At 46.2% G+C, this 25722-nt stretch overlaps 1 protein-coding gene across 2 annotated transcripts in view; it reads left to right on the plus strand.

The window, feature by feature from the left end:
- Positions 1–1385: 1385 nt before the first annotated feature.
- ST8SIA1 (ST8 alpha-N-acetyl-neuraminide alpha-2,8-sialyltransferase 1) overlaps positions 1386–25722 on the plus strand; it is a 139997-nt gene continuing 115660 nt past the window's right edge. For both annotated transcript variants that reach the window (XM_075051427.1, XM_075051428.1), the window contains exon 1: positions 1386–1877. In XM_075051427.1, the coding sequence (XP_074907528.1) occupies positions 1633–1877 (245 nt within the window). In that variant the 5' untranslated portion in view covers positions 1386–1632. The remainder of the gene's footprint in view (positions 1878–25722) is intronic.

Raw genomic sequence — 25722 nt, forward strand, 5'->3', positions numbered from 1 at the left:
AGCGTCTCCTTGCTACCTTGAGTCTCCCAAGCCTGAAGTGCTCGAAGCCATCCTTTAGTTACCGCTCCACTCGGAAGGTGTCAGAAGGAGCCAAGTGTCTGTGTGCTCCTCAAAGTCTGGAAAGCAGCTGGCTACTAACTCACACAAAACTCTTCCTAGGGTTATGTGGGAGTCCGCAGCATTTCTTGGCGGGTCTGACGGGTGCGTCTGGAAATGCTGAACACAAACTGATGGTATCAGCCCAGGTTGAACTTGCCTTTTATGCAATAGCCAGGGACTAGAGATTGGGCTCTGTCTGAAACCGGGGACTGCCTCTGAGATCCTCACCGAGAGAAGTTGAACCCGTCTCCCATGTTTGAGCCCACCTGATCACCGCGGAGAGGTGCTTTCTACTGCCGGCGTCACTCTGTTGGCGTGAACTGATCACACTCTGCTGTTTTAGGAGGGCAGCGGGCCGTCCACGTGGCAGCCTCGTCCTGCGGGGCAGGCGCTGGGTTCCCGGTGGGAAGCCCGAGCTGGGCATTGCCGCCAGCGCGCGCGGCTCAGGCTGCCGCTTCTTGGCTTGTGGGTGGCCTCCCTGTCCCACGCCCTGGGCGCTTCAGCCGGGCTGGCGTGCCCCATCCGCTACCCACATCCCACCCGAGGGTATCACCCCAGCGTGTTTTCTTCAAAGACCCAGCCACACCAGCGGGTACGCGCCGACAGGGAGCCGCCGCTTCGGTCGCGGTGCTGCTGGCCGGCGCACGCTCCTCTTCCAGGTCTGCCGCATCCCCCCCCCCCGGTTTGCTAAGTTACCCCCAAAACATCTTTACAGGATGTACTTTGAGCGGGCGGGCAGGGTGATCCCGGCTCCCGGGCTCCTGCCTCGAACCCGGGGCGGCCGTCGGGGGACCCGTCAGGCGCCAAGGGCCGCCGCACGCCCCGCACAGAGCGGCGGAGGGCGGCCGGGGCCGGGGGCCGATGTCCGCCAGGGCGCGCTGCAGAGCGGCGCCGCCGGGGCAGCGGGAGGGTCGGCGGGTGCCGGCGGCGCTGCCCGCAGCGGCCAGCCCGGAGCGGGACACCCGCCCCCGGCGCTCCGCTCCGCTCCGGTTCGGTCGGTGCCCGCGGGTCAAGCCGGGGGGGGAAGGCCGGGGCGCGGGGCCGCCGCAGCAGCCCGTTCTCCGGCCGCCGTTCGCCCTCCTTTCCTCCCCCGGCGGCTGGGGGGGGGGGGGGCCGGGGGGGCCCCCCGCGGCCGGGGCGGGGTGGAAATTTACCGGGGCCGTCCGCGGCGCGGCCGCGAGAGCGAGCGGGCTCGGCGGGTAGGCGGAGGGAGGGAGGGCGGGGAGCGGCGGAGCATCGTCTGGCGGGGAAAGCGAGGGACCAAATGCCTGTGAGGAAGGGCGGCAGCCGCCACCGCCGAGAGAGGAGCCAGCCGCGGCGCAGCGGCAGGAGACCCGACGCCCGCGGGGCCCGGCTCCCCCCCCGCCTCCACCCCCCCCCTCCCCGGCCGGCTGGGCGGCGATGGCGGCGGGCGGCGGGCGGCGGGCGGGCCGCCGGGCTTAGGGTGCGGGCGGCGGCGGCGGCGGCGGGGCTGAGGCGGCCGCCTCCCCCCCCTCCACCTCCCGCCCGCGGGCGCCGCATGGCGCGGGCCTGATGCCGGAGCGCGGCCCGGCGCCGCGGCGGCGCTGCGGGAGGAGGAGGAGGATGGCGGGGCTGGCGTGGAAGTGGCCGCGCACCCGCCTGCCCGTGGGGGCCAGCGCCCTGGGGGTTTTCGTCCTCTGCTGGCTCTACGTCTTCCCCGCGTACCGGCTGCCCGACGAGAAGGAGATCGTGCAGGGGGTGCTGCTGCAGCAGGGCAAGGCGTGGAGGAGGAACCAGACTGCGGTCGCCCTGTTCAGGTAGCGCCGTGCGCGGCCCAAGGGCGGCCGGGGACGGGCGGGCGGCCCCGCGGAGCGGCGGGCGGGAGGGCGGCGGGAGCCCGGCCGGGCGCCTTCCCCACCCCGCCGAGCCCCAAACTTTTGTGTTTTTTTTTTTTTTCCTAGCCCACCCTTTGTTTCTTGCCGGCGGGCGAGGGGGCGGGCAGGGCCCCCGCTCGCCCGGCGAAACTTTTTGGGCGCCTCTGTCCGCTGCGGGGAGGAGAAAGGGGCTCGGCGCGGGGGACGGGGGGGCTGCTTTCCCTGCGCGGGGAGAGAAGGCCACCTCGGAGGGCTGTCCGAGGAGGGCTGAGGGTCGCGGGGCTTGCGGTGTTGCCCGCACAATAGGATGCTTCTGGCTTCCCGGATCGCAGCTGCGCGGGCAGCCCCGCTCTCCGGCTCCGAACAAAGCCGGGGGCTCGGAGCCCCGCTCCGCCGAGGGACCGCGGGTGCCGGCCTGCTGCCGGGGGAGGCTCAGCCTGGGGGTCTCCCCCCGGGAGGCGCGAGGGAAGGGCTGCGGGGATGTTCGTTCGCGTCGGCGTCCTCGCTCCCGGGAACACTTTGGGAGCTCCGCGCTGGTCCTTGGCTCTCTGCAGTTTATGATGGAAACCACGTGAAAAGGCGCCTTGTCCTCTTGTCTTCTCCTCTCTCGGACGCGGCTGGGAAAAGGCACCTTTTCCTCCTCTGCTTCTCTTTTCGGCGCGGCTGGGAAATGGCGATAATCCTTGGAGCCCTTATCACCTTCCCCAGCTGCACAGGAGAGGAGGAGTGTTGCAGTCAGGGTGCCACATCCGAGAGCGGTGGAGAACTAGGTCCCTGCAGCGGGGAGGATTTTTTTGAATGACCCTGGCTTAGAAGCGTGTGCAGTGGAGATCTGCATCCCCTTGAAAATTTCTTACACCTCTAGGTAGAATACAGACAATTGGAAGAGGCCGATTTCCCTCCTTTTCCTGGAGGGAAGCTGGGTTTTCTCCCTCTCCTCTAAGCAGCAAATGAAAGATTAGAGTGAGGGGTAATCGAACTGCCTGCAAAAAGGCCCTCTTTCTTTAGTAGATGCTGGAATGCATCAGATCCGAATTCCAAAGGACATCTTTTCCTTTTTAAAGTGGTGTACAGCTTTATTGATGTTCTTCAATAATTTTTGAATGCAACTCGACTCGCGTTTGTCACGAACTGGAGTTGGCATGTGATGGCTTAGTATCTTCTCTGTTGGGATAACAGAAACTTTACAGTTCTTCAAAAGCACCTTCTTCCTTTAGCCCCTGAAGCTTGCAGGAAATATAAGCAATGAGAGGTGCTAAGTGGGCGTGGGTTAATACCATCTCCTTGGGTAGGCCTGGAAGAAGTCCTTCCTTTAATACAGAACCAACAGTAAGGTACAGGTGCAGGATCCTTTTCCTAAAACACGAACTAACACTAGAAACTAGGCTGGTCTGCTCAGGTACTAATTCATCTTAAGCCTGTTGTGCCACAGACTCCCTTTTTTGTGGCTAGATGAATCCAGATTTTTTTTTTTTTGAAAATTACCCTGATAGATGATATAGGAAAGAGCTCGATATATTGTCTTTCATGTTTGTAAACCAAATGTTGTTTGAAGATTGATAACGCTGCTGCACCTTCAGTTTAAAAACCCAGTTTTTAGACCATTTCCACCACATGATTTAGAAACAAAAACTGCGTGGGTTGTCAACTTGCCCATATGTTTTTCTGCTCCCTAAGCGTAGTGATTATCTCGGAGATGCTATTGAAGAGAGTCTCTTGCAATAAAAGGAGCTATTGTTTCTTGTCTGTGTCTCTTGATGAGTTGGCACAGTGCTAAATACAATGAGCTTTAAATCAATCTGCTTCAAAAATAAAATTTTTAAGAGAAAACATACACTGGAGATAGGTAGTGAGTATACCATAATATTCAAATAATTATGACATAGAACTCTCAACTGTGCTGCACAAATTTGCTTCTTTTAGTATTGGTAGAAGATGATGAAATTGAAGTCCGTGTCAGGTAAGCTGCTGTATATTGTAAGGTGATTAACAGAAACAATATCCCACTCTTTGCTACAGTTCTGCTCTCTCTATGCAAGGGCACTGTAAAAGCTCCAAGTTACGGTTTCCGCTCGAAACTGCCTATGAATGCGAGTCTCCGTTTTAACTGGGGAGTAGATATAGAGCTTCACAGAAGTCCTGCCTGCGGACTTTGGAGTAATGCAGCTTTCCATACTAGCCTAATATTAAGCGGGTTTTAATGTATTATTAATGTTTTATTATTTAAGAATGGCATTATTTGCCATTCTCTCTAGCCCTCCTGCCACACAGTCTGGTTACCAAACAATTTTGGTTTTACTCAGTTTTGAAGAATAAATTTCAATTTATCTGTGCTAAAAAGCTATATGAGAAAGTGCAAATTTTCACATTATTATTTCGTATAATACAGTATTTGTGGTACTGTACAGGTGTTTGAACAGCCAGGTTCTTGCTACGCAGAGAAAACGTCTGATGGTTTTGTATCTTTCTCCTCCTATAAACTCACTGGAGTCCTGTTGCTGAAGTAGATTATCATCCTCAAGTAGTTAATAAATTGATCAAAACATAGTTTTCAAAGGTTGCAAGTGCTATTCCTCCTTTGCCTTCTGTACCTGGATCAAGACAACCTCAGTAAGTAACTTAGCAGGGTCAACGAAAACATCTGTGGTAACTTGCGTTGAACCCTGGGCAGCTGAGTGCCAGTAACTCCTCAATCTCCACTGCTCCTTCCTCCTCCTCTCTGTACAGCCAGAAACCTCCTGTAAAGGTCTGACCCGTGTAAACTCTTGCTTACGCAAGAACCCAGACTGTTCTGGTGCTTGTGGGATGGCTTACATGAGGGTTTTGTGTTTGAATATAGATTTGCAGAATTGGTTTTCAAATATAAATACCTGTGCAAATAGCCACAAATTGCTGCTTTTGAGGTGTGTGTTGCCTTACTGCAGCTGTGAGTCAGGACAGTTTGTGGGAGAAACAAAATGAGCAGGATTAAGCCTTTGACTCCGGCCTGAGTCTGTGTTTAAAGCGTGTTCGCAGCCTTGACTCTGCACACACGACTTCTGTGAGTAATCCTGGCATGATGAGTGCGTGGAGACCCGCTGCCAGCAGCGCAGTGGGTGTCTGTGCAAGAGCTGCCGGGGTTCTTAGATGGAAGGACAGATCCCCAAAAGCCTGAAGATACAATTATGGCTATTAAAAGAGCTCTTGGTCCAAATCCTTTCCTCAGTTGAACGTAGCTCCCTTTAAAGTCTTCAAATTCTGGCCGTTTGAAACTCAGCACAGCCCAATGGCAAGCTATCGCTATTAGCATCCTTTAAATTTCAAGACACTAGTGACTGAGGGTAGTCAACCTCTCTGCTGTGGAAACATCTCATCTCTTTACAAATACTGAATAATAGTCTGTCAGTCAGATGGTATACTGCTTGATCTTGAACTACAAAGTGGTCAGAACAGGAATGAGACCGTCATTAGAGTCACTAATGGCTAACGCGTCTAATTTACCTACAATATAATGGCTTGTCGTCCTCTGCGGTGGTTAATGTTATTGCGCCCTAATTGTTTTTACAGATTGCTTAGGGTTTTTTTAAGGGCCTAGTGCTGCTTAAATTATTTGGGCAAAAATGTTGTTAATTGCTGTTTGTTATTGTTAGCAAAGTAAATGACGTACAATAATACCTTTAGGATTATTTTATTTAAAAAGATTGCAGTTGAATAAAGGCAGAACTGGATCTTTTCATCTGCCTTACAAGCTCCGTACAACCACAAATCCCAAGCGCCGTACGTTTATCTGACACTTCTGCTTTGTTTGTTGCCCAGCGTGGGCCTCCTCTGGGGAGTGAGTACACTTGTGGGGGGCAGTGGGCTTTTGACTGTCAGGGCTCCCACCTAAAAGGCTGGATGGCAATTAGAGGTTAGAGGTTCTTCGGGAAGAGCTGGGACAATCTTCTCTGCAAGGCAACAGAAAGGCTACCCTGGAGATTCAGATTGCTTTCTTGCTTCTGCTGCAGCAGCTTTGTGTGATGCTGAAAGGTCACCCTGGGTTTATTCTGGGGGTGGCTCGGTTGAGTTGGTGGCAGATGTCTCCTGTGACCTCGCTCTTTGTGACCTGCCTCCAGTCCAGAGCATCTGCTACAACTTGGCTCTGCTCCCCAGTGCTGTCCTCTCTGTCCCTAGAGCCAAACTGGCCATGCTTTTCTTGGCAGGTGGCTTCTCCACTGCTTTTTCGTTGGGTTTGGCCTCTTGTCCATTTTCCAGAGAGGAGAAGCTACGGGCCTGAAATCACACAACAGGGTCAGTGGCTGAACTGGACAGACTATCCAGATGTAGTGCGCTCCAGTCCTTGCAGTGTGGATGTGGACAGACTGTGTGGAGCCTCTTCTACTGTTAGCTTTCGTGTGCCTTGCAAAAAGAATGCTCTGGTGCTGCTACGCGCCGTGCCGGAGGGGGTCTTCCCACTGTAACCTTCTCTGCCAGCTGCTCTCTGCCAGCTGTTAATGTCTGTGCCTAGAGTGCAGTCACAACAGGCGCTGAAGAACACCCCCTTGTGCAAATTGTTTTTCATTTTAGATTGTATTAATGCAGAACTGGAATTCCAGGTCACTTCTCTGTCTGGGTAAGACAAATGCTATTGCCAAGTCAGCGAGAGATTGTTTAGTTTCAATCGCTTTTTTTTCCTTCTCTTTTGATGTGAGCATTGCAAATTATGTGAGTGGCCCGATCTACCGGCATATTTCAAGGCAAATCTGAGATGAAACTTCATATTGCTCAGGTTGACTAAGTAAGAGTTTCGCCCTGCTTAAACAGCTTTATCAGATACTGAATTATTCCTGCTTCTTTCACTGAGACAAATGAAGAATAGATTTGGGATTAGAGCTGGGAGATGCTGGATTAGATGAGTCTACCTCTGTGGCTCGTGAAGCCCTACCCTAAACCCATCAGATATGCTCAAATGTTGTGCGTTGGCAGTGGCCAAATCCAGCTTATTTTGCTCTCCTGAGTAGGTGTCACTACTGCCTGGCTGTGTTTTTAACTCAGTTGTTAACATTTTGAATGACTTTTTTGCGGTTGTATTCGCTGCATTGGTAGTAATTGGGTATTTGTAATTTGTAGTTTCTTGGTGTCTCCAGCTGAGACGGGAAGTTGTTTTGGTGGGGAGGTACAATTTGAAGAGCAGATTAAAGGTGAGAGAAAAAAAAGTGTTCTTATCCCATTTTATTATTTGGAGGCTGTGGTGAAGAAAGCAAACTGCAGAGAGATCTGGCATCTATATCTTCAAGGGCTTTAGGTGTCTTTTTGCTAAATTACATGAAAACAATGAGAGTTAGTTATCTGAGTTAGTTCATGGCGTCTTTGCAGACGAGGGGTGTGGTGGCAAGATAGGAATTGACTTAAATTCCTGAGTTCCAGGTCACGGTATCCTCCCTCCTTACCCCAAAGCAGCGTTTTCTTACAGACTTCCATTCTGCCTTCCTTACAAAACAGACAGTGGAGATCCCTGTTTCTAGTATCTGCTCTTGCAGAGTTTTGGATTGCTGCTTTACTTTGAATTTGTAAAAACTCCAGTGCTGCCAGCATTTATGGGAGGGTGTAGCCAACTCCCCGAGGCTCTTTTCCTGTTAGCTGGGAGCATCCGAAGGCCCAGAGCCAGGCACTGGGGAACAGGAGGAACAGAGACTTTACCGGAATTTAGGTTACCCGTCTAGGGCCCCGAAAGTCTGGTATGTGCATACACAGACACTGCTGGATGTATGTATTTTCACATCTGTGCTTTCCCTTTTTCTACCTTACAGTGGATGGAATGGGCACTGAATCATCCATACAATATAGTAACCGGTGATTTATTCCTCTACTTGTAATTTTCATCTTCAGAGCAGCCAAGAGTGTTGCTCCCATTTGCTGTGTGTTCAATGACATGTATAAAAAGACCTGTTTTTGAGGCTAGTTCCTACTAGGTAAATGCATGGAAAATGAATTGTCTTTCCCGCTTCAGTATTTATCCTCCCACAGTGAGGATGAACCTCACTGAACTGAGGAGGCTGTTTGGACTGCAGTCTTCTGTTGTTCCAGTTTTCTAAGCACCAAAAAATACTTAGTTTTAAATCTTTGTATATATATTAATCTTTTTGTATGCTGCATGCGGTTCCCAAAATGTAAGAAAATTGCTCCTAATGTTAAATCATTTTAAATAACTGCGTGCACTTAAATTCATACTGAAGCACGTTAACCTATATTATGTAGTATTTGCAAACCTCAGTGGAGATTCAGGTTTTGTCCTGTCACAACTTTTACATACAGAAGACCAGAGACAATTCTTCTCCCAGGTCTTGGAATCTAAACTGATTAGATAAACAGAGGGTGGGGTGGGATGTGGCAGGTGGCACTGATAAGTCATTTAACCCTAGGAAAGTCTTTGTCTGTAAAGTAATTATTATGGAAGCTCTGAGCTTCATGAAGATGCTGCGCCTGTTGCCTTGACCTTAGTGGTATTTGGAATTTTTAACAAGGTGAATTACACAGTGGAGAACAACATCCTGGCTTTACCCAGTATTCTGGAGGTCTCTTTCCCACTGCTCCATTCAGGAAAAAGGTGAAGGCTGTGAAATTAGATTGTTGTAAAATATTTTCTGGCCAGCAGAGTGGTGTTTTTTTTGTTGTTGTATTAAATCAACAGATTGAATTATTTTGACTTTTCCTATTCTATCTGCCTGGAAAATGCCCTCCTGAATTTCTTGGTTTAGAGATTCTCTTTTCAAGTGGAGATGTGGCTACCACCAGGCTTTTAAAGCTGCTGGGAACATTCCGTGCTCTGAATGGTTTTCAGTCCAAGAATGTGCGCAGTGAGATTTATCCCAGCTATGCAGATTAGGAATTTTGATTAATGGAGTGGGTTTTCCCTCTGTTAATACCAGTTTTAATATGAAGAAATACCTGGGCTATTTACTAGTGATAGGCCGCCTGAATGTTCGCTGGGAGAATGATCCAAATACTTGTGCTGAGGGTTTGATGGGTATTGGTCCTTCTTGCTACTGGTACCTGGAGGTAACAGCTTACTACCTGTCAACTGCTTAATGCTTTTGTGTAAGTTTTTGTCTTCTTTCTGTGGCTTCCACTGAAGCATTAGTCTATTTAAAAGGGAATAGAATAGGTCTTTATTCCATATATAGTAGTCACTTGAGAAATGAATCCCTGTTCCTGGATAGTAACGCACAGTTTTACTTCATTTTCCCTAATGAGTTGCAATGTTAGCAATGCTTGCAGGGTCTTCTTTTTCTAAATGTCGATAAACTTTTAATTAGTGATGGGTAAATATGTTCATTACATTTCACACTCTTATATTTGTCACAAGTCCTTACCAGTATTTCAGTGGTGGTATGTTACCATTTGTAATAGGTTGTATGCTCTGTCTGGCTCAGTATTTAAAAGCATGTATGTGGAATCAGACACGTGCCTTTGTGGGGAAAAACACAGGAAAGGATTAACCAGAGGCTAAGGTTAATAAAGAAGCCAAAGAATGAATCTTCAGCTGCTGCTGAAACTCAGATTCTCTACTTTTGACTCTACTTTTTTATTCTTTGGGCTAAGTGACTGCTTGTTTTAACCATTGTCCTTCTCTTTTAGCTGTTCTTCTTTGTTCTCTGTTCTTTCCATTTATCTTTTCTTCTATCAAAGTCCCATCCGGGGAGAAAAAACACATAAGAGCTTGTGTGCTGTTTGCTGCCATCGGCCTGCTCAGCTGCCTTGTACGTGCATTTTTCTCCCCCCCCAGATCTGTCTGGAGTGTTCGGTCTCTGTCATCTCTCACTTACTGAGTGACGCTGCCGGCCAGCAGCGCACCCCTCAGCTTCATGCTGTCACGTCGCGTTCGCTGGCAGCCCCCGAGCAGCAGTGTTCCCTAATGCCTCGTGTGGTGCCTTACGTGGCATTGTGTGTTGGGCCCTACAGCACTGCCCGGTGTCTCAGACCCGCTCGCCCCACAGCACAGGGGTCGTTCGGTCCCCTACACGCTGGTCCCATGGGAGCACCTCCGTGTCATCCTCAGGTGTTCCTCAAGACTTCTGCTGCAGTCGTGGGAGTCGGAGGGTGAAATGCTATTTGTCGAGTAGCAACTTGGAGCACAGTGAGAGCTGCTTGTGTGGAACGGGAGGAAATTAGGACCTGAAGAAAGGCCAGGAGGCAAAGAAGGGAAGGAGGTATAAGGCTAGTTGGGGAGTTGAGCGTGAGTATTTGTAATTCTTTCTTCTTGAAGCATCCTTTCAGTTGGTCTTCATGTTCTCTCATGGTGAACCTGACCCATGGGAGTCATGGACTTAGCGTATTCCGTCTCCAGGGCATGTGAAGGCTTGGTGGGAGCCCAAGGAAGGTGGGAGCTGTAAGATCTGTGGGCTCTGTCACTGGACTGCAGCAGTGAGTGCTGCAGTAGACATCCCTAAGTAGCTGGAAGCGTAATGTCTAGGTTGTAATCTTTAGATTACCTTCACTTGTTTATGGGTGATTTTACTGTCCATCCACTCAGGCAACATTAGGTTCTTATTTGTCTGAGCAAGGTTCAGACTGTTTGCCGTCTCCTGCATTGTGCCATTTACTACTTAATGGCAATGTAAAAGGCATGGGAATAAATCCATATAGGGTATGGCCATAATACTGGATAGAAAGGAAATGCAATATTCATGAGGCAATAGTGGAGGAGCGCTGTTGGATCAGATGAGAATGGGAATGATGGGGAGAAATCTCTTGCTACAGCTTGCTTGAAGATAGATTGTAGCAGTGCTTGCACAACCATGTGCTCTTTGCCTTTCCTGGCCTCCCTCAGATTGCTGCTCTAGGAGGGCAAATAGTGACAGAGCAACTTGTGCAATTGTTAACCCTGAAAACAAGTGAACAAGGAGCAGACACAAAGGGCTGTGAAGCGGGAAAGTGTTGGCTTGTTTCTTCTCACAGCCTTTAAGCGCAGGAATGGGTAGGAGCAATGCAGTGAGATGAGTGAGGTGGTGCAGTTCTCAAGCACAGAGGATGCTTCTGCATTATATTATGTAGGTTTCTTTGTGATGCACACTACTGCCTGACATGGGTTAAGACTTTCCAAATTTTTTTTCCAATGTTTGCTGCAAGTGCGGAGTCTAGGTTAGTATGCGTATGTGTGTTTGATGGGTACGATGAGGATAGCCATTTCTGGAGTACGTGAGTCAACTATCAAGGTGCCTGGAGTTCATGCTAATGCTTGAATAAGCCTGTGTGGGGAAATACAGAGCTAAAGAGCTTGCATCAGTGGAAGGCTGTATGTTTCTGTGTGATCCAGATGTTTCTGCAGAGCAACAAGATTTCCAGAAAAGTCAGAACAAAGAAAGTTTTAAAAGGGAGGTGAACAAGTAGGGAGAATCTTCAATAAAAGTAAGTCATGTCTTGGGCAGGAAAAAGAGGGGGAAAATACTCTTCTGGGAAGGAGGAAAAAAAAACTGCAGAAGGATCGTGAGGTGCACAGAAAGATCATGGGCCGTGCTAGAGCAGTTGATTACAACCTAGGTTGAGTGAAAAATACCTTTGAAAGAAATACATGCTGGATTTAATTTTTATTTGCTTTTTACTAGACCTCTGTAATTTTTATGATATTAATTAAGAAATACTGTTGGGATGAGAAACTTAAGTCTGTCTACGTATGTCTGTCCCACACTTCTGAAGAGCTATCTGTAAACCAGATGGCTCACCTGTAAGTTCTCAGAAAGTTTATGTTTCATCCACAACTATTCTTTGGTTACGTGGAGAGGAGTTTAAAATTTGTCACTGTGAGGGTCTTAATTCAGGAGTATTAGGAAACCTTTTGCCAAGGGCCATGACCCCAGCTGTTTTCAGGCTCTGGAGTTCTGAGGCTCAGCAGTCCAGGGGATGTCCACCTGCAAAATTTCGCCTGGCTTGGTGGTGGTTACTCCTCTCGCAGAGCAAAGCAGGAAGAGATGCTGAACTATGTATGCTTGTGGTTAGGGGCGGTCAATAGGACCTGGGGAATGCTACAATGTCTGCTATTGCCCACCCTTGTAATAGTTGTGCCAGCTCCTGCAATCAAGTGAATGTGTGATGGTCTTGATTTCATGGAATAAAAATGAAGAAGGAATTTTTTAGTCCTCATGGCTAAAGTGAAGGGCTTGAAAACATGAATGGCAGCTTGTGCCCCAAAAGGCAGATAAAAATCCATTGTGGGCTGTTGTTTTTCAGATGCCTAATTTTTGTGCCTTAATCATAATTTTGGGGGCCTGACTCATGACTTTTAAATGTTAGGAATTGCTATAGTGAGAATTACGTATCAGCCTATAATTAGATGCATTTTTTTAACTAAGGAAACTGCAACAGTGGAGGGAATAGGAGAAACAAAGCCAATCTGGGCATTCCTTTATAGGTCATATTATTAATTGAACATTTTGTCTTGGCACCCAGCAAGCATCTAGCACAAACACACTTGCTGAGCCTTATGGACAAACGCTGAAAATCTCCAGGGTTTAGTATGCCCACTTGAATGAAGCAGTAAAAATGTACGAGATATTTATTCTTTCTAACCCACTCCAGTCATTGCCTTTAAATGTTTAAGCATATCCAGAAGGGAACAGCAGAGTGTGGAACTTGAGCTAGCTGATCCAAAAATGGTAACAACAACAAAAAGTAAACCTATCATTAGAGAAATCATGTGTTTTGATAGTTCTGTTTAGACAACAGAACAAGTGAAAACACTTATCTCGTGTAGTTCAGTAAATGCTAATGGGTCCAGCATGTGATAACATGTTTATTTTTGCCTTGGGTCTTTGATGAGTGAACATAGTGCTTTTTCTCATTTTGTTTTAAAAAATCTGTTTTGTGCTTCACTTGTCAAACAGGCCATTGCTAGTGAAAGTCTTGTGCTAAGAGGGTTCAAGTTGTTGTTCTTCCCCACCTAATCTGTGGAAAAATGTATTCGCTGGCCTGAGTAGTTATACTGTCAGTTGGTTTTATAAGTTTAGTACAAATTCTGCTTTCTCTTCTGCTGTGGAACAGCAGCTCTACATCATGGAGAAAAGCAAAGTTACCTCTGCTGGCATGAGGCAAATGGGCTGGTGGGGTTTCCAGTGGGGTGCAGCCTCTCTTCTTTGTACCATAACCAGGAACATGTGTGTAGTGTGCTTTCACTTGAAATCACAGGTCAGCCTAGATGAATATGAGCTTGCTCAGGACCGTAGAGTTTAAGTTCTTTCCCAGATTTGACTTAATCATTTGGTTTCAGGTGGTGTCCTGTGTGGCTGTTCAGTCTGTCCTGTTGTTGTGGTGTAAGCCCAGCTGGCAACAAAGCACCATGAAGCCACTCGCTCGCGCCACCCCTGGTGGGATGAGGAGGAGAAAATATGGGTCGGGACCAGGACAGGGAGGGGTCACTCACCAGTTATGGTCACAGGCAAAAGACAGACTCAACTTGGGGAAAACCAAAATCAATTTAATTGACTACCAATCAAATCAAAACAAGGATAACGAGAAGTAAAACCAAATCTTAAAACACCTTCCCCTTGCCCCTCCCTCCTTCCCAGGCTTAACTTTACTCCCAGTTTCTCTGCCTCCTCCCCCCCAGCGGCGCAGGGGGACGGGGAATGGGGGTTGAGGTCAGTTCATCACGCATTGTCTCTGCCGCTCCTTCCTCCTCACTCCTCCCCTGCTCCAGTGTGGGGTCCCTCCCACAGGAGACAGTTCTCCACAAACTGCTCTGGCAGGGGTCCTTTCCACGGGCCGTGGTCCTTCGGTCACGGCCTGCTCCAGCGCGGGCTTTCCCACAGAGCCCCGGCCATCTTGGGGGGCATCCCCCTGCCCTGGCATGGGCTCCTCCCCGGGCTGCAGGGCCATCCCCTCCTTCTCCTTCTTCACTGACCTCGGGATCTGCACAGGGGTTCCTCTCACATCCCAATCCCCCTACTCACTGCAGGTTCCCCTTCTGAAATCTGTTCTCCCAGAGGCGCTACTGCCATTGCTGATGGGCTCAGCCTGGGCCAGAGACGGGTCTGACTTGGAGCCAGGGAAGCTTCTAGAAGCTTCTCACAGGAGCCAGCCCTGCAGCCCCTCCCCTGCTACCAAAACCCCGCCACACAAACCCAAAACACCTGTGAGACTCTTACTCGTTTCCATTTAAGATCAACAACTGATTTTGCCTTAGAGAAATCAAAAAGAACTCCTGAAAGTCCTGAGAAGTAAGTTGTTTCTACTCATGAGATGTCTCCGGTCTACAGGTATTTCTTAAACAGTTTGGTAACCACTAAGAACAGGTTAGCTTTCAACAAGTTTAATGAATAAATAGCTAGGCTTTGTAATTTCATTATCACCTTTTTGGGTCTAAACTAAATGGGCTGAATGTATCAGGGAGGAGAATCTCCCAAAACACACTGGCTCTGGACCAGGCATCAAGCACACGAACATAATTTAAAAGTATTTTTAAACCAACTTTCAGGCAGTATTCCTATCTTAAGATGCCTAGTTGAAGGACTAAGTAGGTTGAATAATTTATTTAATGATTTTTTGCTTTTATCCTCATACTTAGCAGATTTCTTGCATTAATTGCTTGAAGGTTTGTTTAGGATTTTTGCTTGTTCTTTTTAGTAGCATCTTTTAAATATTGATACTGTAAACCACCATAAAACTTAAGAAGGTTGATTCACAGTGAAAAGTACTTTGGGTACTCTGGGCTTGTCCTTCCCCTGAGGAAGCTGGTACGCCTCCTCTCAAAAGAATACTAACATTTCTTACTTTGTTTATCAGTGTTTGTATGACATTGAGTGTCTTGATAGCAGACCTGCGCTGGCCCACTCATCCATTTATTTTAAACTGAAGCAGTTCATGAAGGCTCTACTCAAAGTTAATCTCTACAGCCAGCATTGCTGTGATGTCCTCTGTGCTTACCAGAGCATCCTCTGAACACAGGTCTCTGTTGCTGTTTTAGTAGCTCTTTGCTGGAGGAATCCATTGCTGTCTTAAGCAGTAATATCTGGACACTCCCAGTATTAGAAAGGGAAAGAAATGTTACAAGTGTGCTCGTGGGGAGGTACCCTTAGGGTTTCTTCCTTTCCCTCATCAGGCCCTGGCATCCCTCCGTGCTCGGAGGCCGGCTGGCAGCTGCGGATGCTGTCCCTTGAGAGCTTACTCACAGGTGACATTGCAGGCGCAGGCTCAAGAATAACTTGTGCCCCCGTGTTTTTGAAGCGGATTACCTTAATGCTTTGGATCAACTCTAAAACTACCTCTGTTGTCACCGGCATCCCTTCCCGCTTCAAAGAGCAAGTTGTTCTATAAATAGCAGTGCTAATTAGGCTCCGTTTGTGTCCTGGTTCCCTCAACTCCCTTTGTCCCCTGTGAGATGACCGTGTGGAGTGAGAGGCAGCGGGTGCTGACCGAGCAGCCGGCTGCGCTCAGGCAGGGTGCGCAGCTCTGCTGGCGTGGGGCTCATAAGTTTGGGTCTCCCTTCTACCCAGGTTTTCACAAAACTTGTAGGATCTTCATCATATTTGATACTTCCCGTCTTCCCTGTTCAAATGTTGCTGAAGTTAACCAACAAATTCAGAAGTCTGCGAGGTGGACAGGACAGGTATATCAGCCAGTGCCCTCACGTAAGCTTTGTTTGCTATGCCTATTTAAAATACATCCTTTTCTCCCAGGTGCCCTCAGACTTGATTGCCGGCTGCCAGAGCCCTGCCTCTCTGGCTGCTTCAGCCTTTCTGGGCCAGGCCAGCCCAGCCCCTGCTCAGCGAGGAACAGCCTCCTCTTTGTGATGAAGGGCAGGCAGCTTCCTGCAGCGGCCAGACCTCTGTCCTCTTCCCAGCATGCCTCCCCTGCTGGGAGCACAGCTTGGACCAAGCCATAAACCATAGCAAGCCGTCAAGCTGGGAGCAGATAAATTCACGTATTCTCAAGGACAAGAGTGTGCTCTTTCGTGCCTGCAACGAACCACATATGATATTCCTTCTCCCCTCCCCGTGGTAGTCTTGTCCTGGTTGCTGGCCGTTCTCAGGGACAGGATGTCTTCCTTCATATATTCTTATTCTTACTTAAAAACTGAGTTTTCTACTGGGAAACTTGTCAGAACTCTCTTGTCAGGTGAGAGGAAGGAATTGGGGAGTGGGGCGCTTCAGAAGGAAAGAAAATATATGTGCTTGGCAGGCAGGCTGGGAGGGGGTGATGGTAAGGTGGTGAGATGGAGGTGCCTTGGGAGGTTGGAAGGGAGGTGGAAGGTTGGTAGGGTTTAACACAATAGAGGCAAGTATTTTGTAATAGGGGCGCTGAAGAAGAAGAAACATTAAAAGCAGAGAATAAAGTAAAGAAACATCTATGTGAAGCAATATATCAGAGAAAGACAGACTGTAGTTAGGAAATTTGAGAACAAATATGTGGATAAATCAGAAGGGCAATTAATTAAGAATGAAACATTCAGTGAAGTGGACAATTTACAAACAGCTCAGTTAGGCAAGATAACCCAAGGAGGTAACAATTAATTAAAACAACACAGGTTAAATTATAATCTCAGTTAAGAAGGTCAAGTATCAGATGGAAGCAGATCGCCTGAGTAAATTGAGGGTCCAGTTTCAATGGCCTATGTGAGGTATGAGAGACTATGAAACTGTAATAGGAGAGGGCATTTTCCTGCCACAAGATGGGAGGAATGGGAATCATTTTGCTCTAGAGATGACTGTTAAAGTGGTGAGATTTGGAAGTAGAGTGATGAAATATGTGGAGTACAGCCCACTCACTGCAGCTATCTCTGGTACCTGTCCTACTTAAGAGCTGTGGCAGGAAAAATGTCCATATGGTTAGCAATAAGACAGGAAAACAACATTTGTTGCTCTGTTTTTTTTCATTCTGTGATTGCATGTTGCCAACTAGACAGTCCACAGACTTGGCATCTAGTGAACTTTATGTTTGCTGAGGTTTAGACTGTCCTCTGGGACACTGGCAGCTCGTGCTTGGGGATGATGAATTGCAATGGACAATTCTTTGACTTCTCGTATCTAAAACTGGGGTTGGTTACTATGGTTTTGGGGTGAGACTTTAAAACAAAGGCACTCTTTGTTCTCTCTGGGTGCTACCCATAGCATTTCTGCTGAGATGACTTCTCACTTGGTGTTCTAGTAGGGTCGTACACATGGTTGGCATTAAATTGATGCATAGGTAATGTGTATTTTGAAACAGGGACTCAAAACTGCGCTGTGCTGGGGATATTCAGCTACTCCAGAATTCCTTGGCCACCTGCACTTGGCTAGTTTTGGTTCCAAACTGTGGAACAGCTCTGAGAAGATGACGGTTTTGTGGGGGCAGACATGGAGCTTCTATGCTTCTGGTTGTCAAATGCCAGCACCTTCTCCAGACTGATCTCACTGGGCAGGAGGCAGAGTGGAAAGCGGTGAAATTCTGTCTCAGGTGTTCTCTCTCTTCCCCTCTTTCTTGTTTTGCAACATTTTCATCATCTAGCTTCTGCCCCAAATATACCTGCTTTCCTATGGCTGTGAAAATACACCCTTTGGGGATCTGCAGGGCAGATTTGTGAGAAGTGTGCAGCATAAATCAATTGGTAACGGACTTCTATTACAGTGCATAAGAACACAGAAATGTCTTTAGTAGGACAGATTACTAGATCAGGTCCATTTAGTTTGGTTTCCTATCTTTGTCAAGGGCTGGCACCAAACGTTGCAAAGTCATGCAATAGATAGGGATATGTAGTATAATCTCCCAAATAAATCAATGTCTCAGATTCTTATAGTTAGGAGTCTTACCCTTCAGTAACTTGGTTTAATACTTCATTCAAAATTACTGTTGTTAATTATAACCACCTTTCATATTCTTGATGCATACATAAACAATCAATCCCTTCTTAACCTTAATTATGCTTAATTTAGGAAATGCAGGTGTTCTCAGAATGGTTAGTTCTTAAATATATATGTCTCAGTCTCATTCTTAGATTGCTGCTTAATCACTTTAAAAAATATATTTCCTCTCTGGCTAGTATACTTTTTTGTACTAAATTGCTTATTTATCTGGTTTATTTTTAGACTGTAATATTGTACCAGAAAACAAAATGTCATCATGCTGTTGAAAACTAAATAGCTCATCTTCAGTCCTGTAGTAAACAATTTAATTACTGTGGAAACTGAATTATTGCTCTTTAGAATTGTTCAGTTATTACTTCTGGAATATGATTCTTCTTTCTAAATTATTAACTGCTTGAATTTCTTGAGATGAGTAGCATAGACCAACTGAAGGACATTCCCTTGATTAAATATAGCTCTATAACTTGTCATGCATTCTTGAGCTGCAAGGTGATTTTTCAAGATGAGTTTGAGATCTAAAAAGCTGGGAATTGGACTACCCAGTTGCTGGATGCTCTCAAACGCTGTGTGAATTTTCACCAGCTAGTTTCAGGCCTGGGAGCTCTGAATGTAATGAAAAGCTCACTCAAAAGTGTTTCTAGAAAGCAAATGTTGGGTTAACTTTGGTGCAGTGCACATCCTGTGGGTGTGAACATGAAGGTCTTCTCATGCTGGTCACGGAGACTAACATTTATCTGCCTGACAGGACACATTTCTCATGTTCACTCAGTAGCAGGAAGAAAAACCACAAACCCAGCAACCATATTGGAGTCTATTGTCGGTTCATCGTGAAATCAGTCCAGTGCTGCCCCAGCAAGCTGGGGAGGAAGGGGTCAGAAAGAGAGAGTGTCCTGGGTGACTGTCTCCTTGGGCCAGGGACTGCCTCCGCTCCATGGCTCTGCTATGAGACCCTTGTTTTTGACATGTAGTTTCCACAATACTCATAAATGATTATGAGCTACTTCCAGTCCGGACTGATGAGTTCATGATCAATCAATATTAATTACAGAATCTGCTACTCTTCTTCCTCACTCCCCTCAGGGTCTTGAATGCCACTGTTTCATGGGCCAGGGTTCCTATTGATTATCACATCCCCAACCAGTGCTTCCTTGTTAGTGAATAGTAGATCCAGCTGTAAGTTGACCCATCAATACCTGTATCAAAAATTATCCCCAACACAGTCCAGAAATCTCCCAGGTTGCTTGCATTACTCTGTATTGCCCTTCCTGTAGATGCCAGGGAGATGGAAGTCTGCTAGTGGACCCAGAGTTTGTGATCGAGAGACCCTTGAATTGTTTAAAGGAGTCTTCTGTTACCAGCACTATGCCTCACTCTTCTGGAACTGACAGCATGGATGCCTGGGTAAAAGTAAACTCAGGTTACTGATCTGTTTGTAGGAGAGATGGGGTGTTGCCCAAGAGCACCTACAGCTGGAGGTGAAGCAATAGAGTATGAGAGGCAGAAGGTGATGAGAAACAAGAAGATGATTCCTCCCTTGGGCAGAAGAGTGCTAGCTGACAGTGGTTAAAGGATGTCTCTGCTGTCTTGAAATAGTTTGTTACCCATGGTGATTACCTAGTGTGAGATGAAGGCAAAAGGTCTGAGCAGATGCACTACTCTTCAGCTTGCTGCCTGTTTGCTATGGAGAAGGGCCCTGGTTGTTGGAGCTCCAGCTGTGCAGAGTTTGCACAATTCTTTAGGAGTGGTACAGCTTCTCTTCCCTTTCCTGTTCAGTGGGATCACTTGGACATGCTAGCCTGAGAGACTTTGCATGGCTGTGAGTTTTATGTCTTGCTCCTAACTGCTGGTTTATAAATTCCCCTTTCAGCTCTTTTCAGAACCTAGTTCCAGTATTTTTTATTATTTAGATTTCTTTGGATTATGGGTAGTCTTTGAAAACTAGAGCGTGGCAGCTAATTAAATGTAGGATTTCAACAGTCCTTCAAGCAAAAATAGTTTCCTGTGATATGTGTGGCTGTATATGTCAAACGCTTCAGGTTTCACTTTTATTTAGAATTTCATAATGTTGCACTATATATAATTCTTGCAGGCATTACAAGGTAGCATGTTTTGCATTGCTGTAGCATGCCACACAGCTATCTAAACAGCAACAGTTCACCTATTTACTACCTTAACTCTAATGAATCCTGTTACTGGGTTTTGGGGAATAAAGAAGTCTAAGAAAGATGGATTCTGCTCAACCAGTGGAGCAGAAAGAGGAGGGAAAGTAAAACCCCAGACTTGAATTCTGACAGGAACATTTCCTGTAGCTGTAGGGAGGCTGTTTTGCAGCACTGGAACCCTAGGGTTTCCCAAAACCGCCTGCTCGGCATGCGTGCCAGTGCAGAGGAGGTGTGATTGTATAGCTGGGGGCAGGTCCAGCAGATGGCAGAGGCAGGAGAGGTAGATGGAAAATAAACATCTTGGCAAAGTTAGGTAGGAGTCATAGCATGTAGTAATCGTTGCAGTTTTGTGTTTGACAGGCTTTTAGGAATTCTTCTCTCGCATTTAATGTTAACTTGTTAAAGGCCACCAGATTAGACAGAGGGGTGAAGTTGAATACGTTGCTTTTTTTGCTAGGACTCCAGGCCTAAAAGAGCTTAGTACATAAATCACGTTTATCCCTAGGGAAGCTGTTTGATTGCTCTGGGTAATGGGGTTTGTGCATTCCTGACTTACCCCTAGCAGTACAGAGCATAGTGCAGCTATGTTAGATTAGGATTGACTCGAATGTGGTTGCTGTCTCCTCCTCACCTCTTCTTTTTCACTGCCCAGCAGCTGCCTGGTTTCTACTTCTGCTGCTTCTTCTATGCCTGTTTAGGCAACCTCCCCACCCCTAAGCCCCCCAACCCAAACCACTAAACATTGTGTTGTGTTGTGAAACTCTGTGTTTGCAGTGAGTGCTGCCAAATATCAGTTGTTTAATGGTCATGGCAAAATAGTGTGCAATGAGTTGGAAGCTGGAGTTGTAAATATGTGATGACCTTGATGGCCAAAGCTGTTTGGATTATGCTAAGGACTATTTCAGAGCCCTGACAAGATGTTGTGACGTGCCTGTGAAATTCTGGGAGCTTTGGAAATGTGAGTTTCAGAAACTGTGCTTTCAGTGCCATGTGAATATTTGTCCAGAAAGGCCAGGTTTATGTTCCCTCATTACACTGGCAAATTCTTTCTGGCTGGCTGGGGGAAGTGTTCAGGGGAATCCTGCCAGCTCCTCTTACGGTCTGGAATAGCTCAGATGATAAGCCTCTGCATGTCCTTTGAAAGCAGCAGTTGACTAATAGAAATGCAGAGTACATGTTTGGAGGAAACATGGAGTGCTTAGGTCCTGGCTACTTAAGTCTGACCCAGGAAATTCCTGGTGTTTTATACACCCTGGAATCAAAGTGTATAGTTGTGGTGGTGAACACTGAATTGGTGCTGGGACCCTAGCCAAAGGGATTTGGCTCAGGTTAGGTTGCCAGTGAAGGAGTGGCGTGACCCAGAAATGAGGTGTTGAGGGTGGAAGGTGAGAAAATGTCTATTGAACTCTTCCATACCTCCTGTTAGATACTAGTTAGGTTACTTTGCAGTAGTGAACGTTGGTGAAAGTGGCGGTCTGAGCATGTTTTAAGTAATCGCAAGACGTTTTACATAGAGTTGTCAGTAAGTTGGCAGCACTGTTGAAAGCAAAAGGCGAAAGTTTACTTCTGCATCAGTATTTTATCCTTTCTAATGAGGTGCTAGAGGGAGTAAGGTATAAGGCAGTTTTTGTTACAGAGATATGTCCAGAAAGAAAACAAATATCACTTTCCTGTGATTGTGTTCCTATTATTTGGGCCAGGAGATAAGCAACAGATTTTAATGATGTATAGTCACCTATGGATATAGCAGATTGAGGTTCATCACACTTAAACTATCTAAAAGTTAAATTTCTCTGTTAGTACTCCTACTATAGTTTCCTCCTGCTATAAGTAATCAACAGGCAGAGGTACTTGCAGATACTGGCAGCTCTCTTCTGCCTTAGATGCCTGTGTTAGGGTAGGGTGAGTGCCCTTCTGTGGACTGTGGGAAGTCTAGATAACCAACATAAAATAGATGCCTAACTGTGTGATGGCTGGACTTTGGTGGCATGAGCGTCTTAGGAAGAAGCACGCCAGTAGACGGTTACATGAGGGCAAAATGGGTCTCCAACCATGAAGTGCTCCTGCGTCGTGAATCAATTAACACATAGCTGTCGCAGCCACCGAGAATGGAATTAGGAGAGTTGCAAAAAGAAATCCTGTGGCCCAGCAACAAGCTTAGCATTTGCGTCTGCTTTTGCTTTACCCTACCAGAGTCCTAGTTCTGCAGTAGATGTTGATGATCATCAATAAACTTGATTTATTTTGCTGGACCTACAAGAGAGCAAGCTGTGAGGACATAGAGGGGACGTTGCCTCTTGTTCCTGGGACAGGTGTTTGGAGATGACTAGTGAAAGCACCTCAGCTGACCTTCCCTGTAAGAACGGACTCATTTAATCCCAGAGCTGGTGAGATTCTTTCTGATTTCTAAGTCTGTAAAACAGGCAAAAGCCAGAATTCAGATATCATGGAGTTAAAGATGAGTGCAAGATGATTGCCATTTAGCTTTTTTCTATGGCTTCACCAGGGGAAAACAGACTTAAAAAGACTTGGAATTGGAGCTTCTAGTGAAAAGACGTTCCAAATTGGATGTGCCTTTCCTTTATTGTAATCCACTTACTGCATTTAGCAAAGTATTTGCATCAATGAAACTGATTTTATAGCACTTAGTACTCAGGCAAGATTTAAAACACATTAGCAGAACTGCTTCAGAAATGAAGCTTGTAACTGCAAACAGCGGAAATGCAAGTTCAAGGTATGTTTCAGGTAGATGGCTCTGTTTTAATCTGTGATAATTTAACCATTCATTTTCATCTATTAGAAGCCATCTGTCAGCACACAGAAGGATCACTGAACTCAGTTCAGAAATATCTCTGGATACTTGGCCAACTGATCATCAGCTGTTTTCAAAAGCGATGTTGATGGTTGCAGCAACTCGGGCTGTAAGTGAAGTCCAGTGTCCGTGCTTGACGGTGCATTAAATCATGGCTTTCATCCAAAATTGGACTATTACAGCTTAACTAGTGTATAATTCTGGGTATACAGGGGCAACAAAGAACACACAGTTTTGTCAATGTCCTTTTCAAAGAAAGCTAAAGCAAGGCATTATTTGGCATTTATTGGATTTTTTTTCTCCCCCCTGTCAGCCAGTAGGAAATGTGATATATGTGACTGGAATCTTAATCGTAATCCACCCCCTTTAAGAAATTTGTCTCACTGGTTAATTTCATCCAAATTAGACAGAGTAACAGAAGTCTTAAAGGTAGTCGGTTCCTACAAGTTTTATGAAAAACAGCATCTGGACAGAAGAGAGAGATCAAAACTGAGGTTTCCTATTTTGTTTGGCCTCCTGTTTGGCCAATCAACTCGTCCTGCTGGCTGGCAGGGCATCAGATGGATGCTTCCCAACCAGGCAAAACTCGCTCTGTCTCCTAAACAACTGATAGTTAAAAGATGTGGGAAGCAGTTTCTGAAAAGTGAGATGAAGTTTCTCCTCAAAACAGGGCTTCCTTCAGTTGTAGATCTATTCATGTGTCTTTGATTGGTTAAAGCTTCCCCCCAAGTGTGCAGCTTCATATGGCTTTGAAATATATTGCTCTTTCATGCCTGTTCATGTGATCCTTGTACATATTCTTATCTCTTGTGTAGGCAATGGCTGCCTGGTTACCTACAGTTTTTGCATCAAAAAGCGCTCATGACTGACCAGTGGAGGATTATTTCTCTCCTCTTCATTTCTGTGGTCTCAGTTTTTAGGCACTTTTAAGATGTTTAAATCTGTGTAATGGAGGATTATTTTTTTTTTCCTGGCCAGTTCACCTTCTGTGGAGGGGCATGATTTTAACCAATCAAATTAGTAAAAAGCTCCCTATGGACTTTCTTGGATTGGCGCGTGGGGGCACTTTTGTGAGGAGTGTTATATAATACTTGCAGGGCTTTTATCTGGGTTACAGAAGCAGGTGGAGAAGTCACTGTAGTGTGATAATTGACTGCTTAGATCTAGGTGGTATGTATCATCACTCTAGATATTACAAGCTCAAATGTAAGATTAGAACTGCTCGATTTATTTTTAGTGAATCTCCTTCTTCTGGAAGAATACAGCCATCCTGTGCCCCTGTTGAAGCCGAACATTTCTTTGTGCTTGTAGTGGCACAAAGCAAGCAGCAATTTTGCTGAAAGGAACAAGGGAAGTGGTAAGAACAAGTCATTTTTCCCCCCCTGCAGCAGCACCGTCATGTATTGTAACTTCCTGTCTCAGTTGATGGTTCTGCTATTTTGCAAGACAGCGATTCATTAATTTCACCTCATCTGTGAAAGCTGCTCTCCTCCTGCCAGGTTTATAAGATTAAAAAAAGAAGAATAGCGCATGAAGCAATTAATCTATTCCCCCTGCCCCACTCCCCTTTGCCTCCCAATTCTCTCTGACAAAACTACCAGTTCATGCAGTTGTGCCATCTCATCTTTCTGACAGCCCGCTGTGAGGGCTCTGAGAACAGAGCTGGAAGACCGTCAGATGAGGCTGCTGGCAAATAGCATCCTTCTGTGAGATGCTGTAGACAGGCAGAAGACCTACCGTCCCTGCCTCGCAGCTCATGTTAACTGCAGAAGTCTTGATAGGCTTTTAGGGTCTGGAGCAGCCGGTCTGGCTTCGTGAACTGGAATTAAACTGCTAAATGTAGATGTCTCCATCTAAGGTAGTTGGTCTCTATGGTCATTGGAAAGGAGCTAGGTGTCTCTAGTTTGAGATGAATCACACCCTCAAAGAAAATATCTCCGCTATGAAGAAGCTTCAGACTGACTTGGATAGAGGTGTTTACATTTCATATACTGTAAATGAAATGAGATGCACCCTGTATCTTCCCTGGGATGGGCCTTCAAACACAGTTGTCATATTTAGGGGAGGGCTGGTGGTGGCATTTGCAAAGCAAAGGAGCAGTCTGGTGCAGTGCCAGTGAATTCCAGCATCGTGTGAGGTCACTTCTCTTGAGCTGCTGGCCACTGCCCAGAAACTTAGCAGCTCATGCTCAAATTCATCACTTCTCAAGGGAATGTGGCTGTTCATCACAGTTCCTAGGTGAGATGACGAGTCACTACTGCTGTCTCTCCTGGATGTGGTTGGGGTTTCGTTGGGAACAATACAGACAACTTGGAGGCATCCTGCATGCCACTAGATTTTACTGCATGAGTAATAAAGCAGCACTACGGTGCTTCTTTTTTGGTATTGCAAGTCACAACTTGTGGGGGTTTCCTTATATATAGCTCTTTATACATCTGGTATGAGAGTCTTAGAAAAACTTCGTCTGACTGAATACTAGAATTCATACTCTATAATTCATACATTATAATTCAGACATTATAATTTGTGTTTCAAAGCTTATAAGCAGGCTTTGTGCATAGCAGTTTGAAGCAAGTTTGCATGAATCAAAATATATTTTTCCTGAAAAGAGGCTAACAATTCTGTGTTTCAGTAGCTTTCCAGATGAAATCTGCTCAGTTTGTAAGTAAAAGAATTGGCAGGAGGAAAGGTAAACTTAAGGCTTGTCAGATGTTCAGGTAGACTTCTGTTCACTGAGAAATATCCTGGTTTCTTCTAGTTCATGAAAGTTGTTCAAGAACAAAGATAGACCCTGGCAAATTTTGGCCTCATCTGTATTTCTACAATATCAATGTTGCACAGTTCAGTCCTCCTTTGCACTTGCAATATTAATGAAGGTATGGAATAAATTGATGTGATGCTGTTAAAAGAATCATGTCTGTTTACAGTGGTAGAAAAGTATATTGTTTCAATTACTTTTCTTAAAAGGTAGGGTTTTGATCAAAGAGAGAATGCATAATCAAATAAAGTAACTGTGTATCTTT

The sequence above is a fragment of the Buteo buteo genome, chromosome 19, assembly GCF_964188355.1.
Source record: "Buteo buteo chromosome 19, bButBut1.hap1.1, whole genome shotgun sequence".
Taxonomy (NCBI): Eukaryota; Metazoa; Chordata; class Aves; order Accipitriformes; family Accipitridae; genus Buteo; species Buteo buteo.